Genomic DNA, 19,703 nt, shown 5'->3' on the forward strand with positions numbered 1-19,703 from the left:
CTTAAATATAGATTTATGCTAAATTGATATATAAAATGAGGTATTAAAAAGGAATGGGATTCTGTATTTTAAAGCAACTAGTTAAACAGTGGGACTACTACAGGTGTACAGATATATGAATATGGGAGAAAGAAGCAGCTAATTGAAGCAGAGAACGCTTATAGTCACGACTGGCTATGATGGCAGAACAATGGATAGACAGTAATAGATATCTGCTGCCAAAAATGTATTACTTGTTTATCCACTGCTTTGATAAGGCCTTGGCTTTAAAACTACAGTATTCTCCCCCGATTTTTTTAAGCTGGGTGGGAAAAAGCTGTAGGTGGCCCCTGTATTGTGACCCAACTTTTCAGTAACCACCCAAAAACAGCACTGGGTCCACCACCCAGGAAAAAGTGCTGGCTGGTGGACCTGGCTATATATATTCATTTGAAAGAAAAACAAAAATAATCCAAACTGATTTGATAGCAGGGACTCAATAATGGAGAGAGAAAGGAAAGGAAAATTGAGCATACCCATCCTCGTAATTCCACATGAAGATATCGCTGTCGATGGTAAGCCAAGCCCTGCTTATTTCAGGAAACACTCCCATCATACAGTTACATTGCATGTCTAATAGTAATAATGTAAGGAAGAAACATAGGAAAATGACAGGTACCCTTTAGGCATTTTTATACAAAAAAAAGTTATGGGATATACCAATACAAATAATACATTTTAATTTCATAAAAAAGGACACCAGATCGTGTTTACTAGTAACTGTAAGGCATAATGTTGCATAGATCATTGCCACCACATATTAGAAAAAGATTATGTAAAGTCAATGACTCATTGAAATTAGAGACAGCCAATCAACTAACAGATTACCCAGCGGGCCAGCAATAGCAGCCTTAATATATCTCGGACCACAAATTTCCATATAATAACGGAACAAAACCTGCTATACTCAGCTGCCCCAGTTCTGTCGCAGGGTGCTGCCATCTTTCCTTACCCACTGGATACGATCTTCGGGCCATCTTGATTGACCAGGCTGGGATGGAATAATTCCCATGCAGGCAAAGCTGGGATTGCTGGGTACCCTGACAACCAAAGCTGAGCTGCGCGTATGCTGTTAAGCTCTTTTTGAGTTTCCTGCAGCGATCAGGCTGGTAGGAGAGATGATCACAGAACGGACATTGTGTCTTTCGGCAATAACGCCCTGTCTGATCCAACATTTTCAAAAGTGGAACTTTAGTTCTGCTTTAAGCATCAGTAGTGATCTCCCCAGCCCCTTTTAGTTGGGCGCACTACCCGACACTTTTCAGTGACCACCCGGCTGTTTTTACAGGGGCTGCCACCAACCTACAGCTCCTTCCTACAGCTTTTTATGTTCTGCGTTCCAATGGAGAAGTGGCTTCCCTGCTCCCTCGTGGGCAGGATGGAGGCTTGGAGGGGTGGTTTACATGACTTTCAGAAGAAATCTTTTGCTAAACACAGCTGAGGCTCTGGGTGATTTTAGGAGCTGAGCTGATCTGTATCTCTTGTAACACTTCAATGATCAGGACAAACTCTGCAGTTGTTCCCTTTTCCTTTATAAGCATAGCTTGCTCCAGAAGTTAATAAATGTCTAGGCTCCATAGTTATGTTAAAGCTATATGGTTGATGATCAAGCATCAGTCTCCCTCATGCTTGATTGAATGTAATTCTAAGTAAGAATACCCCAAAATCAGTGTTGTTTAACGAGGGTTGCATATATGACATCTTAAGCAACATACATATAGGTCTGTTTCTTTTTGCATATCAAAGCACAGCTTGCTCCAGAAGTTAATGAATGTCTAGGCTCCATAAAAATTTTTTTTTTTTTTTTTGCTTTGTTTGAGCTCACAGTGAGGATTTTATACAGTAACTGACACCACGCTGCCTAATAATATGTTGAGAAAAAACATCCGTCCTAATTGCATTTTTTTAAAATAATGTACCTGTTCCTGTACACAGAAAAATTCAACTTAGGAACAAACCTACAGTCCCTATCTCGTATGTAACCCGGGGACTACCTCAAAAATGAAATTAAAAAGTTTTGACTTGGGGATCATGTTATTTTATGACAAGTAAGTTTCCTTCAAGTGTATGTTGAATCTATTCCTTGAATCTGTACAAGCTATGTGGTTGATGATCAAGCATCAGTCTTGGCATTCCTAAGCAATGTTTAACTGATGTTCTGTTTAAATGTCGATCAAGAATACCTTAAAGTCGGTGTTATATAACCAGGGTTCCTCCAGAGGTTGCTAGGAGTGCCTTGAGACACACACACACACACACACACACACACACACGATCCTTTCAACGGAAAACTGTTAAAGACTTTTTAGGATACGTCCAAACTGTTCAACCAGTTCTGGGGGAAGGGGTACTCTACGAATTGCGCTGAGCTCAGGGAGGTTGGGGATGGTGAGCAGGCCCGGTCCTTGTAGTGGATAGTCCATTTCAGATATGCCAGACACTGTTGGACAATCTACAAAAATAAAAATTCAGAAATCAGACAGTTCACATTAAATTATAATTATTCTCTGTAGTGGTGTAGAACCCCATGTGAGCAGATTTACATAAATAATAGAAACACACCCACACAATTTTTATTATTGTATCCAGACTGTCATCTTCACTTTCATTTATTGCCCCTCTTCCTCTCCAACATTCACTCTATTGCCCTGGTCACTCTGCCCCTCCTCCTCCTACTGCCCCACCCCCTCTATCTACTGCCCCTGTCACTCTGCCCCACCCCCTTCATCTACTGCCCCTTCTCCTCCTACTGTCCCTCCCCCTCCATCTACTTCCCCTGTCACTCTGCCCCACCACCTCTATCTACTGCCCCTCCCCCTCTGCACCACCCCCTCTATCTACTGCCATTGTCACTCTGCCCCACCAACTCCATCTACTGCCCATGACACTTTGCTCTGCCCCTCCTCCTCATTGCCCCTGTCACTCTGCCCCACTACCTCCTTCTACTGCCCCTCCTCCTCCTACTATCCCTCCTCCTCCATCTACTCCCATTGTCACTCTGCTCCACCACCTCCATCTACTGCCCATGACACTTTGCTCTGCCCCTCCTCCTCCTCCATCTACTGCCCATGACACTTTGCTCTGCCCCTCCTCCTCCTCCATCTACTGCCCCTGTCACTCTGCCCCTCCTCCTCCTCTATCTACTGCCCCTGTCACTCTGCCCCTCCTCCTCCATCTACTGCCCCTGTCACTCTGCCCCTCCTCCTGCCCATGACACTTTGCTCTGCCCCTCCTCCTTCCACTGCCCCTGTCACTCCCCCTCTTTCTATTGCCCCTGTCACTCTGCCCCAACACCTCCATCTACTGCCCCTCCCCCTGTCACATAGCTCCTCCCTTCCTGTTCACTTTGCCCCCCCCCCTTCTCCCCAGCCCCTGTCACACAGCCCCTCCTCCTTTATTGCCCCCATCACTTTGTTGCCCCCATAACACAGCCCTCCATACTATTTCCCCCAGTCAGGGTGCTCCCCTCCCCCCCATCTTCCTTACTGTGTGCGGGCACGTTGAGGAGGTCGGACAGGTCGGGGTAGGTTCTGTCCTCCTGTAGAAGTCGATCTACAATCCTCCCGGCCCCTTCCAATGCCTCCTGCATGGCGGCGGCGGCCGGAGCTCCGGGGGCTCCGCTGGGCATGGTGCTGGGCAGGGGGCCGGATAGTTTCTAGAGATTTCAAAACAGCACGCGACCCGCGCAAAGCATAGACAAGGCAAGCTCCGCGCTGCCAGATGACGTCACCCCAGCATCCGGCATGAGAGAAAGGGCGGGCAAATGCAAACCTATTGCCAGAACTTGTTTCACGCTTCCTTGGTGTCACGTTATAATGACGTAACACTGGCAAAATCGACAACCCGAGTACAAATCTACCATATTAGGTCAGGGCAAAATATTACCATTTAGCTAGAATTTGATGTAGCACGGCACACATTTAATAGCCATATACGTATGAAAAAAACAGAAAATGTCAATATGTTAGTTTTCACATTATTTAAAAAGGTATAAAGCTCAAAAAAAGGTATTTGCTGGGATTGTTCCTGCAGCACCAGTACCTGAGCAGGAAGTGAATAAAGGGGCGGGGCATAGAGCGTGTTGCGTGCAGGAGACTGTAGCTGCAGTACAGGAGAGGTAAGAAATGCTCATAATGTATGTTCATAGGTGACAATGGCAACCAGATTCTGCCTTTCACCAGGATATTCACCACTATGTACTTTGTACAAATCCCTGGAATTAGGAGAAAAGCAGCTAATGTGAAGGATTTAATCATTGTTTGCTATGTTGGGGGTTGTGATTATTATTACTAAACAGGATTTATATAGCACTAACATATTATGCAGTGCTGTACTTTAAACAGGGGTTGCAAATGACAGACCGATACAGACGGTGACACAAGACGAGGAGAGGACCCTGTGCAGAAGAGCTTACAATCTAGGAGATGATTGCTTCTAATCATCAGAAGAATAGAAACCAGTCAGGTTTTTATTTTTGATACCATTATAGGGATTTATTCCCTTATTGTGACCGAGAACTGGATATTGTGAGCTGTTGCCAGAACTGACATTTGGTTATAAAGCGGTGAATCTGACATTCACTGAAACATTCCCTGGTGGGGAATCTTCCAGGTCCATGTGTTTTAATGACAGTATTTGATTCTCTACCATAGAATGTTTCAGTTTCACTGCTTTATGAATTTAGTTCATAAAGGAGAAGCCTTTCTGTGGAGACTTTTGTTTCAGTGACTAAGAGGATTTTATCCCATTTCCTGTTTTCTCTGCTATGGAATAGGAAATGAAGGGAAATCTCCCTAAAGGAACCAATAATTACGACCCAAAATCCCTCCACAGTTTTTGTCCCACTTACCTTTCTGACCTGGTAAAAAAATATTGCCCTAGCCACTCTCTTTGCTCTTCCGATGACCTACTAATGACTTCCTCACTTATAACCTCATCACACGTATAACTCCAAAACTTTTCTAGAGCTACCCCGATTCTCTAGAATGGTCTTCCTCGTCCTATTTGGCTTGTTCCTACTTTCTACTCATTTACAAGAGCCCTCAAAACCAATTTTTTCAAACTTGCCTATCTGTCTTCTTCCCACCACTACATAACCCCCATCCTATTGTGTGCTGCTTCTCCCATCTCTTAGATTGTAAGCTCTTCGGGGCAGAGTCCTCTCCTCCTGTGTCACTGTCTGTATTCGTCTGTCATTTGCAACCCCTATTTAATGTACAGCGCTGCATAATATGTTGGTGCTATATAAATCCTGTTTAATAATAATAAAAAAAACACTTGCCTTTAATCCGTCTATTCATCAGGAGGTTTCTGTCTTTGTCTTCGGCGCTGACATCTTCTCTCTTCTTTCGGGTTCTTCTTCTTGACTCACCTGGTCTCACACTGCGCAGGTGCATGATCGGGTGACATAGATTTGGAAAAAAGATTGCTGATCTCACTGTGCATGCGTGACATTGGCAGTTTTTCCTTTTAATAATGAAAGGGCTCCTTGTGATCTCAGGCATGTGCAGAAGAAACAGCCAGGAGCCTCCCGGGATGAGTGACATAGGTACCCGGGGAGGCTTTGCAATCTCATTCTGTCCTGATCGCTGCAGCACCCTTTTATGTAAAGTTTAGGTTGAGGTTTGAGTTTAGGTCCGCTTTAAAGTGCAAATTTTTTTGGTTTAGTTATAAAATGGACCTTTCACTCAAATATAAAGCTGTCTGGGCCCAAATGACCAACTGCAAGTAGGTAGGAAAGGATAAAGTTGGACCTTTACCTGTCTTATTAGCTGCCATCTCCTTTCCTCTACCTCGGGATTCTTCTTACGTAATTCAAAAAGACACCCACCTATACATATTTCTTTATCTTAAACAGGCCACATCCCTGTGGCGTTTTGCGGAAAAAAATCCGCTTCTTCAGAAGCAAGGAGAGGAAAAATCTGATGTTTGTACTTTCAGCAGCCCTCTTGTTTAAAGTTGTTGCAAGAAAGAAGGTGGTCATGGCAGCAATGTTATATTCAAATCCCGTTTAGCTAATTATGAGTGGTATCTTTCGGTTTTCAATATGAATAGCAATAATCCTAAATTTCATGCAAGTCCTCAAACCGATAATATGAGCATACAGCCTGACGGCTCAGCCACGTTCCTATCTCACCAGCTTCCCCTCTAAATGAGTCGGTGATGTGAAACCCATTGAGAAGTAACTCAGAATTTAATCCCTTTGGGGGTATTCTGTAGGGAGAGGTTAATATATACACCCATGATTTTATTGTATTTTATATATTTGAAATGATTTTTTTTTAATGTTTAAAAATAATACAATTTTGTTATTTTTGTATTTAATTGTTGTTGGTATTGGCTTAAAAAGTCCTACTTAAAACTGATGTCTTTCAACGCATATCTCTTTCTTCTTACGTAATCCAATCTCACACTGCGCAGGCGTGAGATCAGGTGACGTTTCTTTCTGAAAATGATGTGAATATGTGAGATCGGCACTTTTTTATTTTACATTGTGTGAAAGCCCCTTATGTGCATGCCATGTCTCGGGCATGTGCAGATGGAGCAGCCTCCTGGACCATGTGATGTATTTATCCCAGGAGGCTGCGGGTTTCTCATATAGTCTTTACCATAGAAGGGAAAGGGTCCCTTAAAAAGTAATGTTAAGAAGAGAAATAAAAACAAGACATTTTTTCATTATATAAATAGGTTGGCCATCCTTTTTAAAGAGCAACTAAACTAAAAACAAAAAAAAAAATTACACTTACCTTTAATCCCGAAGATCCCTGGATGGTGTTGGTCCTTCTTGCCATCTGGTCCTGCTTCGTCTTATGATTCCCTTGTCCTGCCATCATCTACGTCTTCTCGTCTGGTCTTTTTGCTCCGTCACCCAATCGGCTGAAAAGGTAGAATTAAAAAAAAATCTCACTGCGCATGCCTGAGATTGGCACTTCTTTCTCCTTTGTGGAAAAGATGCCCCTTCTGCGCATGCCCGAGGTTAAGGCATGTGCAGAAGAAGCAGCCAGAGCCTCTGGGAATGTGTGACATAGGTGATGGGGATGCAACAGCAACGTTTTTACTTTATTTAGAAGGGTTGTCTACCCTTCTATGTAAAGTAAAAATGTTGGTTTTAGGTCTGCTTTAATGTTAAAAATGTTATGATAGGTCCTCTTTAAATGAACATGCACCCACATCGTATCTGCCTGCATTTCAACCCTCAGGATCTGTATTATACAGCAACAAACAACTGTCAAAATATGCAATATAGAATGTTAATATTGTGTAAGGCTACGTACACACATCAGATGATTCTTGTCCAATAATTGCCTCAGGCTTTGTGAACAGCGCTCATCCGACGTTGTTCGTGGATCCGTCCTGTACTACAACTGAAAAGGAGAGACCACAGCAGGGTGCCACTTGCTCGTTCTCCCCCCTCCCCTCTCCATAGAGCAGGACAGTGCTATATGAACATCTCATGTTTTTTCATTTTTCAGTCTTTTGTCCTTGGAAACAATTGTGAAAGATCCTTACCAAGTACAAAAGTCTAACGTGTGTGCACAGCCTTATTTAACTAGTTTTGATTAGTAAATGTTTTTAATATTTGAATGGTACTTACTGACTTCTTGTATTTCTGTTTTTTATAGTCACCATAATGGACAATCCTGAAGATCACAATGTTGCTTCCACTATGGGCTTCTCTGGGTTCGGTTAGTGGTATAAATTGCTCATATGTCTTAAACTGGAAGTCCAGCCTGATATAGCATATATAACAATTAAAGAAAATAACTCTTTATTGCCCAAAGGACACAGACCCCACCTCCCATTTTATGGTACATTAGCAGTGTTCAACCCAGACATTTTTTCAAGCTAGGTGGGTGGCAGCTGCTGTATTGTGACCCAACTCCTCAGTAACCACCTAAATACAGCTGGGTGGTTACTGAAAAGTGCCGGGTGGTGCGCCCAGCTAAAAAGGTCTGGGGACATCACTGATTAGTGTTAGGAGCAGCTATATTCTTCATGGTAAGGTTGTACCCTGCTCAGACGTAGAGTTAATTGTATAAGTGAGAAGTAACACATTTTGTTCTTGCTGTCACATCATCTGCCATGTAGTCCTCCTAGTTCGTTTGCATTGCAATTGGAAATGTATTCTAATGTTACACACAGTGCGTCTTGGTAACACTCTTTCGACTGGTTTAGCCTCCATGAGAATGTAAAACGGAAGAGGAGGTCTGTGGCTAGGAGAAGAGAGGTGAATACAGGAATGTGTAATACACATCACACTGCATTTTGGAGGCCTTGGGCCACAGTAACAGGCAAAGGACCAATGGGATCTGAAGATAAAGTATTTGAGATCTGTACTGTATTGGTCAGACCACATCTGGAATATGCAGTCCAGTTTTGGGCACCAGTTCAAAAAAAGGACATTGTGGAATTGGAGAGAGTGCACAGAAGGGCAACTGAATTAATAAAAGGAATGGAGGAGCTCAGCTATGAGGAGAGATTAACTGAACTGAATCTATTCTCCCTTGAGAAGAGACGTATAAGGGGGGATATGATCACCCTGTTTAAATATATAAATGGTCCATATAGAGAACTCTCCTCCCAATTATTCACTTTAAGATCCTTTTAAAGGACAAGAGAGCACTCTTTGCGTCTGGAAGAAAAAAAGTTTAAACTCTGGATAGAGAAGGGGTTCTTCACTGTAAGGTCTCTAAGGTCTGTAAAAATGTGGGATCGGCTCCCTCAGGAAGTAGTTTCAGCAACTACTATAGATTGCTTAATAAAAAGAATGCTTTTCTAGAAGCACAGAATATAACTGGGTATTAAATAATTAAAGATAACAGAGACTGTTTATCCAGGGAACATCTGATTGCCTCATGGAATTGGGAAGGAATTTTATTGCCCTGAAACAAATTGTACCAGGGTTTTTTATTTGCCTTCCTCTGGACCAACTGTTTTCATAAAGTTTTATATCTGGGATATGTCTATTTCCCTAGTGGTTTGATTCATTTATGTCTTTATTTTCAATCTGACCTACTATGTAACTGTGATCTATATGGACTTGAAAACTTGGCTTATACTTGAGTATATACAATTTATAGGCTAGGTAATCTTTTAGCAAGTAGAGATTAGTTCTGTTTGAATTAGAATTCATTCTAAAGAATTATCCAACTTCTATACACTCCATGTGTAAATATAACATGTTCCCACTGATGCTGTAGCAGGGATATGTATTATAACATTGTGCAACATTCTTCTATATTAATGAGTGCAATCTCTTAGGGGAAGTTAAAATTTGTCTGGTATTTACCCGGTGGCTTGTAATTTTTAAATTATTTTTTTATGTTCCAAGGGTAGATTTTATTTCCTTTAAAAGTGAACTTATAAATTTCAGGAACTAAAAAAATTTCCCTGCCGTGTTGTTTTCAGCTCTCCTGGCAGCCAATATGCACCTTTTTCAGCATTGCTTAAAATGCATAAATAATGAGCCTGCATTGTATTTGATGACTTCAATGCTTGCAAATGCATCACATTGTAAAAGAAGCTTCCAGGAACCAGTTACCCCCCTCAATCTAAATGACTAATAGGAATAGCTGAACTGAAATGTAAATTCCTGGAGTTTTTAGCCTTTTTATTCTGAAAAACAGTAAGTAACATTTTAAGATTCCAGTCAGTATATGTTTATATCTGGTTACGTGATGTTCCTCAGTGAGACAGTGATATTGTGGTTATAAGTGCTGTTGTTTTTTATATGTATATATGGACATTAATATTAATAAAGAGGATTTATAAAGCACCAACATTAAATAGTAGTAGTAAATGACAGACCGCTACTGACACAGGAGGAGGAGGGGACCCGGCCAGAAGAGCTTACAATCTAGGAGGTGGGGGAAATATCACACAATAGAAGGACAAATTTTGAAGCTTTTATTATCTCTTCTTAGGAAAGAAAGCTCGGACATTTGACTTGGAAGCCATGTTTGAACAAACTCGTAGAACTGCTGCGGAGAGAAGCAGAAAAACCTTTGGTACGTTCGGACTGGTTTTGTGTATTTTCATATTGGTGTTTTGGGTCTACAATAATTATTGAACCAATGTGTATGGGGGTAGAAAACAATTTTGAAAGGAGCGTATCAAACTGTCTCCAAAATGGCAATATTTGGACAGTTCCGCATGATGTGGATCAGCGTTCCCACTGCTTTTCCATATCTCCAAAATACAGTTTTTAGCATTTTTTCATTCTTTGTTTCATCTAATTTATGCTGATCTTCTGCTGCCACTCATACATGGCTGTAAGGGTTTTCTCAAGTCAGGTTTCTGATGGTGATAATCCGGCTCAATAACTGTATCAGGGCATAAAAATGGCCTCCAGTAGTGTTCATTGCGAGTCTATGTGACAAGGTGACAATGCAAGAGCATAATTAGGAGACTGGGACATCGTTGTCACCCTGTAACAGAAGGTGCCTGAGCCTGGATGGATCACATGCTATGATATTGTAATTGGGTTAATAAACATGTAAAGAAAAAAAAGTATGAGATTTCAGTTGATTGGGTTACATACACATCATTCATAATGCAACAACTTAAACCAAAAATATTTTCAATGTGGCTTTTTTTTTTATAGAAGCCAGAGAGAAAGAAGAGGTAAGAAGAGGAGAGGTCAATGCTGGTCCTGGATCCAAGAATGTGGCATCTAGCTCTCGGGTGACATCTGCTGACTCCAGTTCAAGGTATGTCTGCCTGTCTGCCTGTCTCTGTCTGTCGTTACTGACCTTATCCTGAAAATGATAGTTGCTTGACTGCTTGCAACCTAGAACCTGGCTGAAAATTAAAAAAGTGGAGACAAGAGGCTGTCAATCAAATAATGAATCTAGAAGCAGTGGAGCAATATATTGTATGCAAACCAGATATGTTTCATGAAACTACAAGTCTGTGGCAGTTGAGTTTGGTCACACTTCACCCCTTGCCTGTGACTGGGCGATGAAGGAGCAGTACCACACTGCTGAGGGCATCTCCCCCATCCCCTAACATGTTATTTAGGAGTGCATTTCTTTCTAGCACACCATATTGACTTCTAATGCTGCCCTTCCGTGTCGCAGTCCTCACCTAGTCTTCCACTGTATGTGATTACAGGTGTATGATTCCAGTATTTCATTCATTATTATTTTTTTTTAATATCTGCCAGCAGTTATGTTTAAAGTAAAACTCCCTTTTCTCATGCAGAAGTAATATATTGTTTTTAAGTTAGGGTGACAAAGTTGCAGAGACGCTAACTTAAGCAGCATTATACTTGCCTTGGATGTCAGGCTGTTTGCTGGGTCTATGTGCATGTGTGTGGAATATCATGTCCCCCGCTGGCTGCTGCTATTCTGATTCTTGATTCTGATTCTATCATCATTATGTATGGAGTGACTTGGGATCATCAGGATAAACCGCAATTTCCAGTGCCATACAACGAGCATTAGAAGTCAAATTCAATGAATGCTGGAAGCTCTGCTACAATGGTCGGCTGATTGGTATTGATGAAGTATAATACAGTGTCATTCCGGACCCTTTTAGCTGGGCGCACCACCCAGCAATTTTCGGTCACCACCCGGCTGTTTTTGGGTGGTGACTGAAAAGTTGGGTCACAATACAGGGGGGCCACCTACCTACGGCTTCTTCCAACGCAGCTTAAAAAAATTCCGGGTTGAACACTGTAATGATCATATTATTTATTCTAGGTATTTATAAACCTTCTAAACTTTGATAACTCCTTTACAAGGCCACTTTACAGCCACCCTCCGCTTCTTGAAATATTTACATACTTAGGTTAAAAAAAGAGTCCATGAAGTTTAACTAATACCTTTCCTTGCCTTTCCTTCATTGCCTGACACATCCCCAAATGAAAAGCTTTTTTAAGCTTGCTGTTGATTTGTGTTATCTTATACAGGGCTGCAGATGTGACAATTCTTGAGCACATGCTTCACTAGACTGAGAAGTACCAGTTATATCCAGGGGCTGAATCTGGGTGAATGGGATTACTGAGGGAATGCAGAAACATAAATATTAGTAGCAGAGGAGATGACCTTTAAATAGAACTTAAAAAGGCAAAGTGACAGATTACCTTTTAGATGTTTCTTAACATCATTTAGGATTTGGGTTGTGAAATACCTATAGCTACTTGGTAGCAATGTGATTTCCTACATAATGGGAACATAAAGGTTTGCCTTTTTATACCTTTCTCTACATCTTGTAGGTCAGGAAATCTGATTTTTCTGAGCTTTTGTTCAGTAACACTTGAAGTGCTTCTCCCTACTTCCACACTGTGTCTGAACGAGACAAGAGAAGCAGCAAACTTTTAGTTCTCTCAACCTCCACCCTGTGTCTGCACAGTGACAGGAGAAGCAGAAAACTTTTAGTTCTTCTCTCCACCTCCACCCTGTGTCTGCACAGTGACAGGAGAAGCAGAAAACTTTTAGTTCTTCTCTCCACCTCCACCCTGTGTCTGCACAGTGACAGGAGTCACAACAGAATGATCTCTCTTTCACATCATACAAAATACATCCATATTCTACAAAGTATCTAAAAACTGGTAATTGTATAAGTGAATCACAAACAAAATATTTCGATCTTGCTATCCTCTTCTTCACTTACCGGTACTTTCTGAGTTGTCCATTCATATTCTTTTCTCACATTTTAATTGTATATAATAACAATATATACAGTGGCTTCGAAAAGTATCCAGACCCCCCCCCCCCACTTTTGCAAATTTGTTTTATTGCTACAATTGTTTAAATTCTTATTTTTTCTCATTATTCTACAGTCAGTATCTCATAATAATAAAGTAAAAACAGAATTTTAGAGACATTTTGGTAATTTATTAAAAGGGAAAAGAAATATCACATTTACATAAGTATTCAAACTATTTGCAACAACATTTGAAATTTACCCTAGGTGTCTTCTATCTCCTTTAATCACTACTGAGATGTTTCTACACTTTGATTGAGTCCAGTGGTAAAATAAACTGATTGGATATGATTTGGAAAGGCAGACATCTCTCATAGCTGGCAATGTGTATCGGAGCAAAAACAAAGCCATATCTATAGATAAAAAGGAAAAAAATTACCTGGTAACTAATAAAGTTCATTCTATAATGAAACTATAGACACATATTCATTGATTCTATTTGTTTTACCTTACTAAGGAAGGCCATCCACATTTATATTGTAAGACTGTTGTTGTCTTGTTTTTTCTGTATTGTATGGTTTTCATAAATTACTGACACCAATATTATTGTATTGTTCTTAAAGGTCTTTGTAGTTCTTTCTAATTTAGTGCATGAGGTATGCTTACTTTTTTTGATTCTGTGTTTTTCTTTTTGCAATTAGTCCTTCTTTGCTTACACCTTTTATAGTAAATTTCATTTTTGGTAGTTGATAAATGTAAATCTTTTACCTGTAAAATATTTGTATGTTTCATTTTAGTGACTCAGAAGACAACTTGGATGATGAGGTCATTGGACCTCCTGCGCCCCCTACTACTGCTAAGGAGTCAGATGATGACATGATTGGCCCTCCTCTTCCTCTGAGTTACAAAGACAGTGATGATGACGATGATGAAGAGGATGACGAGGAGGATGATGTAAGTTAAAATTAATAATAATTTCTTCTCATCCGCAGCAACATTTTTTTTTTTTTCTTATGCTATGTATCCAGTGTTTAGCAGGCTGAACACTGTAAGGTTTAGCTTTATGGACTGTACTTATTTTCTAGACCAATTAAAATGGGGGGGAAATAACTTTCAGGTCTTCAAGGAACCCCTGTTGTAATTTGTACATTCACACCTCGCAGTAAAGTAGTGTGGTGGTCAGTGGGAGGAATGCCTCTTACATTGCTGTCCAGTGGGCAGAATGCCTCCCTTATGATAGCACAAGAACCCCTAGCAACTTCTGGAGGAACCTTGGTTGCGAAACACTGGGCTAGACCTTGTCTCTGTGTGCAGGAGGTTGTTTCCATATTGCTCTTTGTTCATTTTTTCCAGCACTATGGGCCTAATTTATTAAAGCTCTCCAAGGTTCGCAGGAGAAACACTTTTATCAATGAACCTGGGTGATCCAAAAAACCTAGAATGGATCTGTTTCAGTTTTAAAAACATTTGCTAACAAATGAGTTTAAGAAATCCATTTCATTGTCACTGTCCGTATCTGTCATTTGCAACTCCTATTTATTGTACAGTGCTGTGTAATATGCTGTTATTATATAAATCCTGGTAAAATAATATAAATAATATTAATAAAGCTAAAAGCGATCATTTCAGCGTACATTATTGCTGTGCACACCTCCGTGAAGCTGGAAAATCAGCCTTTTTATTTTTACACTGCCGTTTCTTGAAATTTATAGGACTCCACTATAGAAGTCCAAAGACTTTCTGTGTTCATCTGATCTTTCATCCCTCCTTGAGGATTGGTGATGTTTTCATATGCTGTTTGCGTCTTTTAAGTCTTTGCAGTTTCTGTAGCCAATCGGTGAGGATCACTCTCCTGTCTTGCACCTGAATTATTGCTTTTCCTTACCAAATATGATTGATCCATATTCATAAAAACATGTCCAACTTTTCCTTCAATTGAGTGAGCTCGAATCATTGAGTGGATGGAACTTCTGTGTGGGAGATTGAATTTTACCTGGGATGGCCTGTTAGAAATCTCCTAGTTATTTTGCCATTAGACTATTCTTACTACACATAAGCAGTCTTTGGGCCAAAGTGCTGGATTGTGAATTTTTTTTGTAAGAAGGTTTTCATCCACTTTAAAATACAATGTCTCCTCAGAGTAGCTCTGGATGCTAGCATATAGTACCTGGATATAACTTGAGTGCTATTGTTCCCATCTGTTACTCCCATGAAATGTTCCTTTCATTCAACTTGCACATTGAGGCTTCCCACGGTGGTTTGCTAAACTGGTCACAAGTTTTGGCATTCCAAAACTGTCAAATTTCCTGGCAAGCACTGCTCATTATGAAGAGATGCACCTTACCTTTCTAGAATTGGGGTATCTGTTGACCTTTGCAGCCACCTGGTATCTTAAATACAGGATACCTGAATGCTAGAGGTGGTTTCTCAAGAATACACACTTGAATTTTGTTCCCTTCCTCTTTCTTTGGTTTCTAACCTCAAACCCCTTTTACCAATCTGGGTCTCTCTTTTTTTAAGGTTTTGCTCCAACCTGTGTACTGTCTAGAGAAGGTATTTCTCTGATCTTAAATCTCAAAGATCTAAACATTTACATTTGGCCCTCCATAGTTTCAGTTGAGATCATTTAGATGTGTCATTAATTCCTATTCCCTTTCTTGCTTTTATTTCCTACAAGGCACTCCTTTAAAAAGTTGGTGTTAAGGATTGATTTCCCTTTTTCCCCAAAGTAGTCTTGCTTTCCATCTTAATCAGGACATGAGCTTTTCACCCTACAGGTTCGCTTAAAGGAAATAAACTTTTATTTGCAAGCATGCAGTGCAAGATTTTTTTTCTTGTTCTTTCAAGAGACTGATTCCCTTTTTTGCCATTCCATATAAGACCAGGAGGCTGCCTTGGTGTGTCATTCCATCATCTCCATTGTTCAGTTTTCAACCCAGAAATTTTTTTAAGCTGTGGGAAGAAATTGTAGGTGGGTGGCAGCCCCGGTACTGTGACTCTTCAGTAACCACCCAAAAACAGCCGGGTGGATACTGAAAAGTGCCGGGTGGTGCGCCCAGCTAAAAGGGGCTGGGGAGAGCACTGTTAGTCAACCCTAAAGTTTTGAGGATTAAGTTCCTCATTTCCAGTTAAGGTTTATTAGGACAGTGAGTATATTTTGGGCTATTTATATTTAAGATCAAGTGTAGTTTCACTTTATTAACCCTTTCTAGAAGATGTACCTGGGTTAAATTTTAGCACTGCCATTGTTTAATATATTCTATTTATAACACTTTGACATATACATTCTCAGCCCCACAGTAAAATAAAGTAGCTCTTCTGTGGGGATCCCATTCTATTTACATATATGTAACCTTAATCTCCTTCTTCTATCATGCACATACAGATCATAACATTAAGCAGTAGCATTTGTATGGTATATTTAAAATACGGGTGGCAAGTCATCTGTACCAAGTATAATCCTTTTAATGTAGGTCCGGGGTTGGATATGAATATAATAAATGACCCTGTAAGAGAATGTTATGTCTGTACCGTGGGCCGCTTTCTGTAAATCTTGACGTACCGTGCCTGTAACACATACATACTACCACCTAGTCTGTTAGGAAAGCCCCTATTAAGGATCATTATTTCTAGTGATGACTAATGTTTAGCATTTTATTATATAATCGTCAGCCTCCAGTGTACTGTTGTTGTGTATTACTGGTATGTACAGGGTACTGGATTCTTCTCTCCTGCCGTCACAGGACTGCAATGCTATTATCTATGCTGTCAGAATGTCAGAGTTTGCTTTACCCTCTGGCTCGAAATGGTAAAACTGAACACTGCCGCAGTCATTGCTTTGTCGATTATCTACCTCATCTTATCATGTTCCTTAGTATATAGGCATTGCAGCACAATTGATTGGCTTCTTTTTCCTCTCCTAGTCTAAGCTCTTTTGTATGTACACTGCAGGAGGGTGATACTAGGACAGATTCAGGTACAGATACAGTGCTTGCATTTTTAAACGTATAAATGAATGCACATTTGTGTTCATTTGTATATATTTTTTTTTTTTTTGTCCAAGGCACTCTCTATGACTCCTGGGATAAGCCTAAAGCCCCCAGCTATTAAACCTTTATGTTTGCAGATCTTTCGACCCCTGCAGAAGCTTCCTGAATTGGATTTCTTGTTGCTCTGGCGTGGAGGAAGCGCCAGGAGCCACCATTTTCTTTCCTCTTCTTCCCCCCGTCACCCGATCTCACTTTATGCAGACATGAGAAAGGGTGACGTTGCCTGCGGTAGATGGGGGGGTGAAGTGTGTCGATCCTACTGAGCATGCGTGAGATGGGAGCTTTTTCTTCAATGGGGGGAAAAATGCCTTACTGCACATGCCAGAGATTAGACATGTGCCCAAGAAGCAGCCAAAAAGCTCCTGGGATGTGTGACGTAGGTATCCCAGGAGGCTGTGCGCTCCCATTCTGTCTGTATCACTGTGGTGATAAAGACAGAAGAAAAGTGGCTTTACCCTTTTATTTATTTTTTAAATTTAAATTTTTTATTATTTAAAGGATTTTATCCCCCACCCCCTTTGCCAAAAAATATTGGCTTCCCTTTTATTTAAAGTATTAGATATATCCGCTTTAACTTTTAGATGAGATAAGGACAACATTGAGACTACAGTTTTTGCACCATGACCAGAAAAACTGTTATCACTCGATAGAGTAGAACTGTATAAATAAAATGTGTTATTATATGTCTTTCTGGGATAACGGTTGTATGCATTATACATATTTTTCCATGGCCCAACGGTTTCTTTTCTCTGACACATCTATGGTGTAAGCAGGGATGAAGCATGTCTTAATGTTAGTATTCCTTATACAATAAAAGCCCAATATATACCTAGCTTTTGGAGGGTATTATTTAGTAGGTTGCTCTCCCGTTGGGTGGGTGCATGACCAGACTTTGGAGCACCATTTTACTGTTTTTATTTTTTTTGCTTGTTCTCGGATTTAGGAAAAGATCTATCTGCACTACAGTAACAACTAATATACGTAAACTGGTTCAGAACAGGTGCAGATTGCAATATAAATGACATTTGATGTAACCTCTAACTCCAGTGGACTGTATGTATTCTGATCATTAGATCACCCTGACCTGCCCACCTTAAATCGTAACTAAAGTGAAAATCACACTTACCTTTAATCCCACACATGCCTTAATGGTGCTGGACCTTTCAGCGATCGATCCGGTCCTGAGTCGTCCTGGAATTCTTCATCAGCGCCGGGGCGTCACCATCTTCGGTCTTCTACGTCACTTGATCTCGCACTGAGCAGGTGGGAGATTGGGTGACCTAGCCCCCTGTAAATGTCCAAATAGGAGAGCCAATCTCACTGCGTATGCTCCTTCTGCAAATATGTGAGATCGGCATCACTTACCCCTTAGTGGAAAAAATGCCCCTTCTGCTCTTGAGATTCCGACGATCAAGAACTAAAGGAGTAATGTTACACCTTTTTTTAAAAAAAAAAAAAAAAAAATGAAAACATTTTTTGCTTTACATATAAGTGTTGTCTACCCTTTTATGTAACGTAAAAATGATGAGTTTAGGTCCGCTTTAAGTGGCTCTCAATGATAAACTTAGTGGCTTCCCTTAAAGACATAAGCCCCTCTCAATGTCAAGGCAGTATTCTCCCCAGGCCCTTTACCAGGGCACACCTCTTTGCACTTTTCTGTAACCACCCGGCTGTTATTGGAAGATTACTGAAAAGTTAGGGTTACCATGCAGGGGCAACCACCCACCTACAGCTTCTTCCCATCCAACTTATGCTTATGGGAAGGATACTGCAAAGTATCCATAAGTCCAGAACTACATATCTCAATCGAGTAACCTTACCAAAAAATCTATTGACCGAAGCAATCAAAGACATATCAGTGTGTCATTGCAAGATGAGCCCCTCAGGGTCTCAAGGTGCCCAGCAAGCTGGTGGGGTAAAACATAGGGCAAGAATAGGATAAAAAACAGCAGTGAAAAAGGTAATGAGGATGTTGGATATAAGCCAAGTGCACATCTTGCAAGGTGCACAGAGAAGTTTAAAGCAACATTTGATGATGTAAACAACAAAATAACATTGGAGGTTGCAATGCAGGATTAATGAATCAAAGCCAACTTAATGTGATTAAAGATAAGAATAGGAACTGGTGAGCGAAGACAGATTGGAAGTGGTCACTTTACATTAGAAGGACACCCGATCTTTTTATTGTGGATATAAAATCTTTGAAATAAATAGTCTCCATCATCGCCAATAAAAGCAAGTGAAAATCAGTCCTTGGTTACAATCCCAAAAAAAATTAGTGAATGATCTCACTCTAACTGTGGGACAAGCTATTGAGCAACGTACATTTCAGGGTTATGCTGAATACTGATGAAGAGGAACCTCCCTACATCCTAAAGCAAAACTAGTTCTATTTTGAAATTTTGTGAGCAGGCAAGTCTTTTTTGCAGAAGAGATAGGCAATGTCCCTTCTGTAATAAAACATACATGCCTCCTTTAAAAAAAAAATTATGTATGCTATGCTGACATTGGGGCTGCTGACATTAAATAAACTGTTGCGCTCATGTGTGAGTTACACCACCGCTGCCTGGCCAATGAAGATGGTGATAGATCAGGAAACCTGGAAGAAAAGGTTTTCTTATGGTGACAATAGTGACTTATATTTGCATAATGTATTGCAAGTCCGCTTGTAATCTCCATCAGAAGCCTGTGTGCCGCTGTGACAATGCATTTGGAGGCAAACAGAATGTTGTAGATTGTTAGCTTTTCCAGGGAGGGTCCTCTTCTTCTCCTGTGTCATTGTCTGTATCTGTATCTGTAACTGCCTTGCATCCCTAACCCCCTCCCTCTCCAAAATCACCTCCCCAGATGAAGCTGCCACCATGTTAAACCACTCTCTTTCCCTGGCTTTGGATAATGTTGCTCCTGCCACCTTCCGCTATCCCCGCCCTACCAACCCCCGACCCTGGCTCAACAACCACACCAAAC

General features: G+C 40.7%; 2 protein-coding genes across 2 annotated transcripts in view; one reads left to right on the plus strand and one right to left on the minus strand.

Annotated features, from left to right (window-relative positions):
• NUP155 (nucleoporin 155) overlaps nt 1-3,782 on the minus strand; it is a 37,607-nt gene extending 33,825 nt beyond the window's left edge. Inside the window, exons 1-3 of the mRNA XM_072416609.1 lie at nt 3,526-3,782; nt 2,354-2,491; nt 516-612 (exon numbers count right to left, since the gene is read on the minus strand). Of these exons, the coding sequence (XP_072272710.1) occupies nt 516-612; nt 2,354-2,491; nt 3,526-3,667 (377 nt within the window). The 5' untranslated portion in view covers nt 3,668-3,782. The remainder of the gene's footprint in view (nt 1-515; nt 613-2,353; nt 2,492-3,525) is intronic.
• Nucleotides 3,783-4,087: 305 nt separating this feature from the next.
• WDR70 (WD repeat domain 70) overlaps nt 4,088-19,703 on the plus strand; it is a 181,728-nt gene continuing 166,112 nt past the window's right edge. The window contains exons 1-5 of the mRNA XM_072416611.1: nt 4,088-4,156; nt 7,662-7,724; nt 9,963-10,046; nt 10,643-10,748; nt 13,485-13,641. Of these exons, the coding sequence (XP_072272712.1) occupies nt 7,670-7,724; nt 9,963-10,046; nt 10,643-10,748; nt 13,485-13,641 (402 nt within the window). The 5' untranslated portion in view covers nt 4,088-4,156; nt 7,662-7,669. The remainder of the gene's footprint in view (nt 4,157-7,661; nt 7,725-9,962; nt 10,047-10,642; nt 10,749-13,484; nt 13,642-19,703) is intronic.

Source organism: Pyxicephalus adspersus, chromosome 6, assembly GCF_032062135.1.
Source record: "Pyxicephalus adspersus chromosome 6, UCB_Pads_2.0, whole genome shotgun sequence".
Lineage (NCBI taxonomy): Eukaryota > Metazoa > Chordata > Amphibia > Anura > Pyxicephalidae > Pyxicephalus > Pyxicephalus adspersus.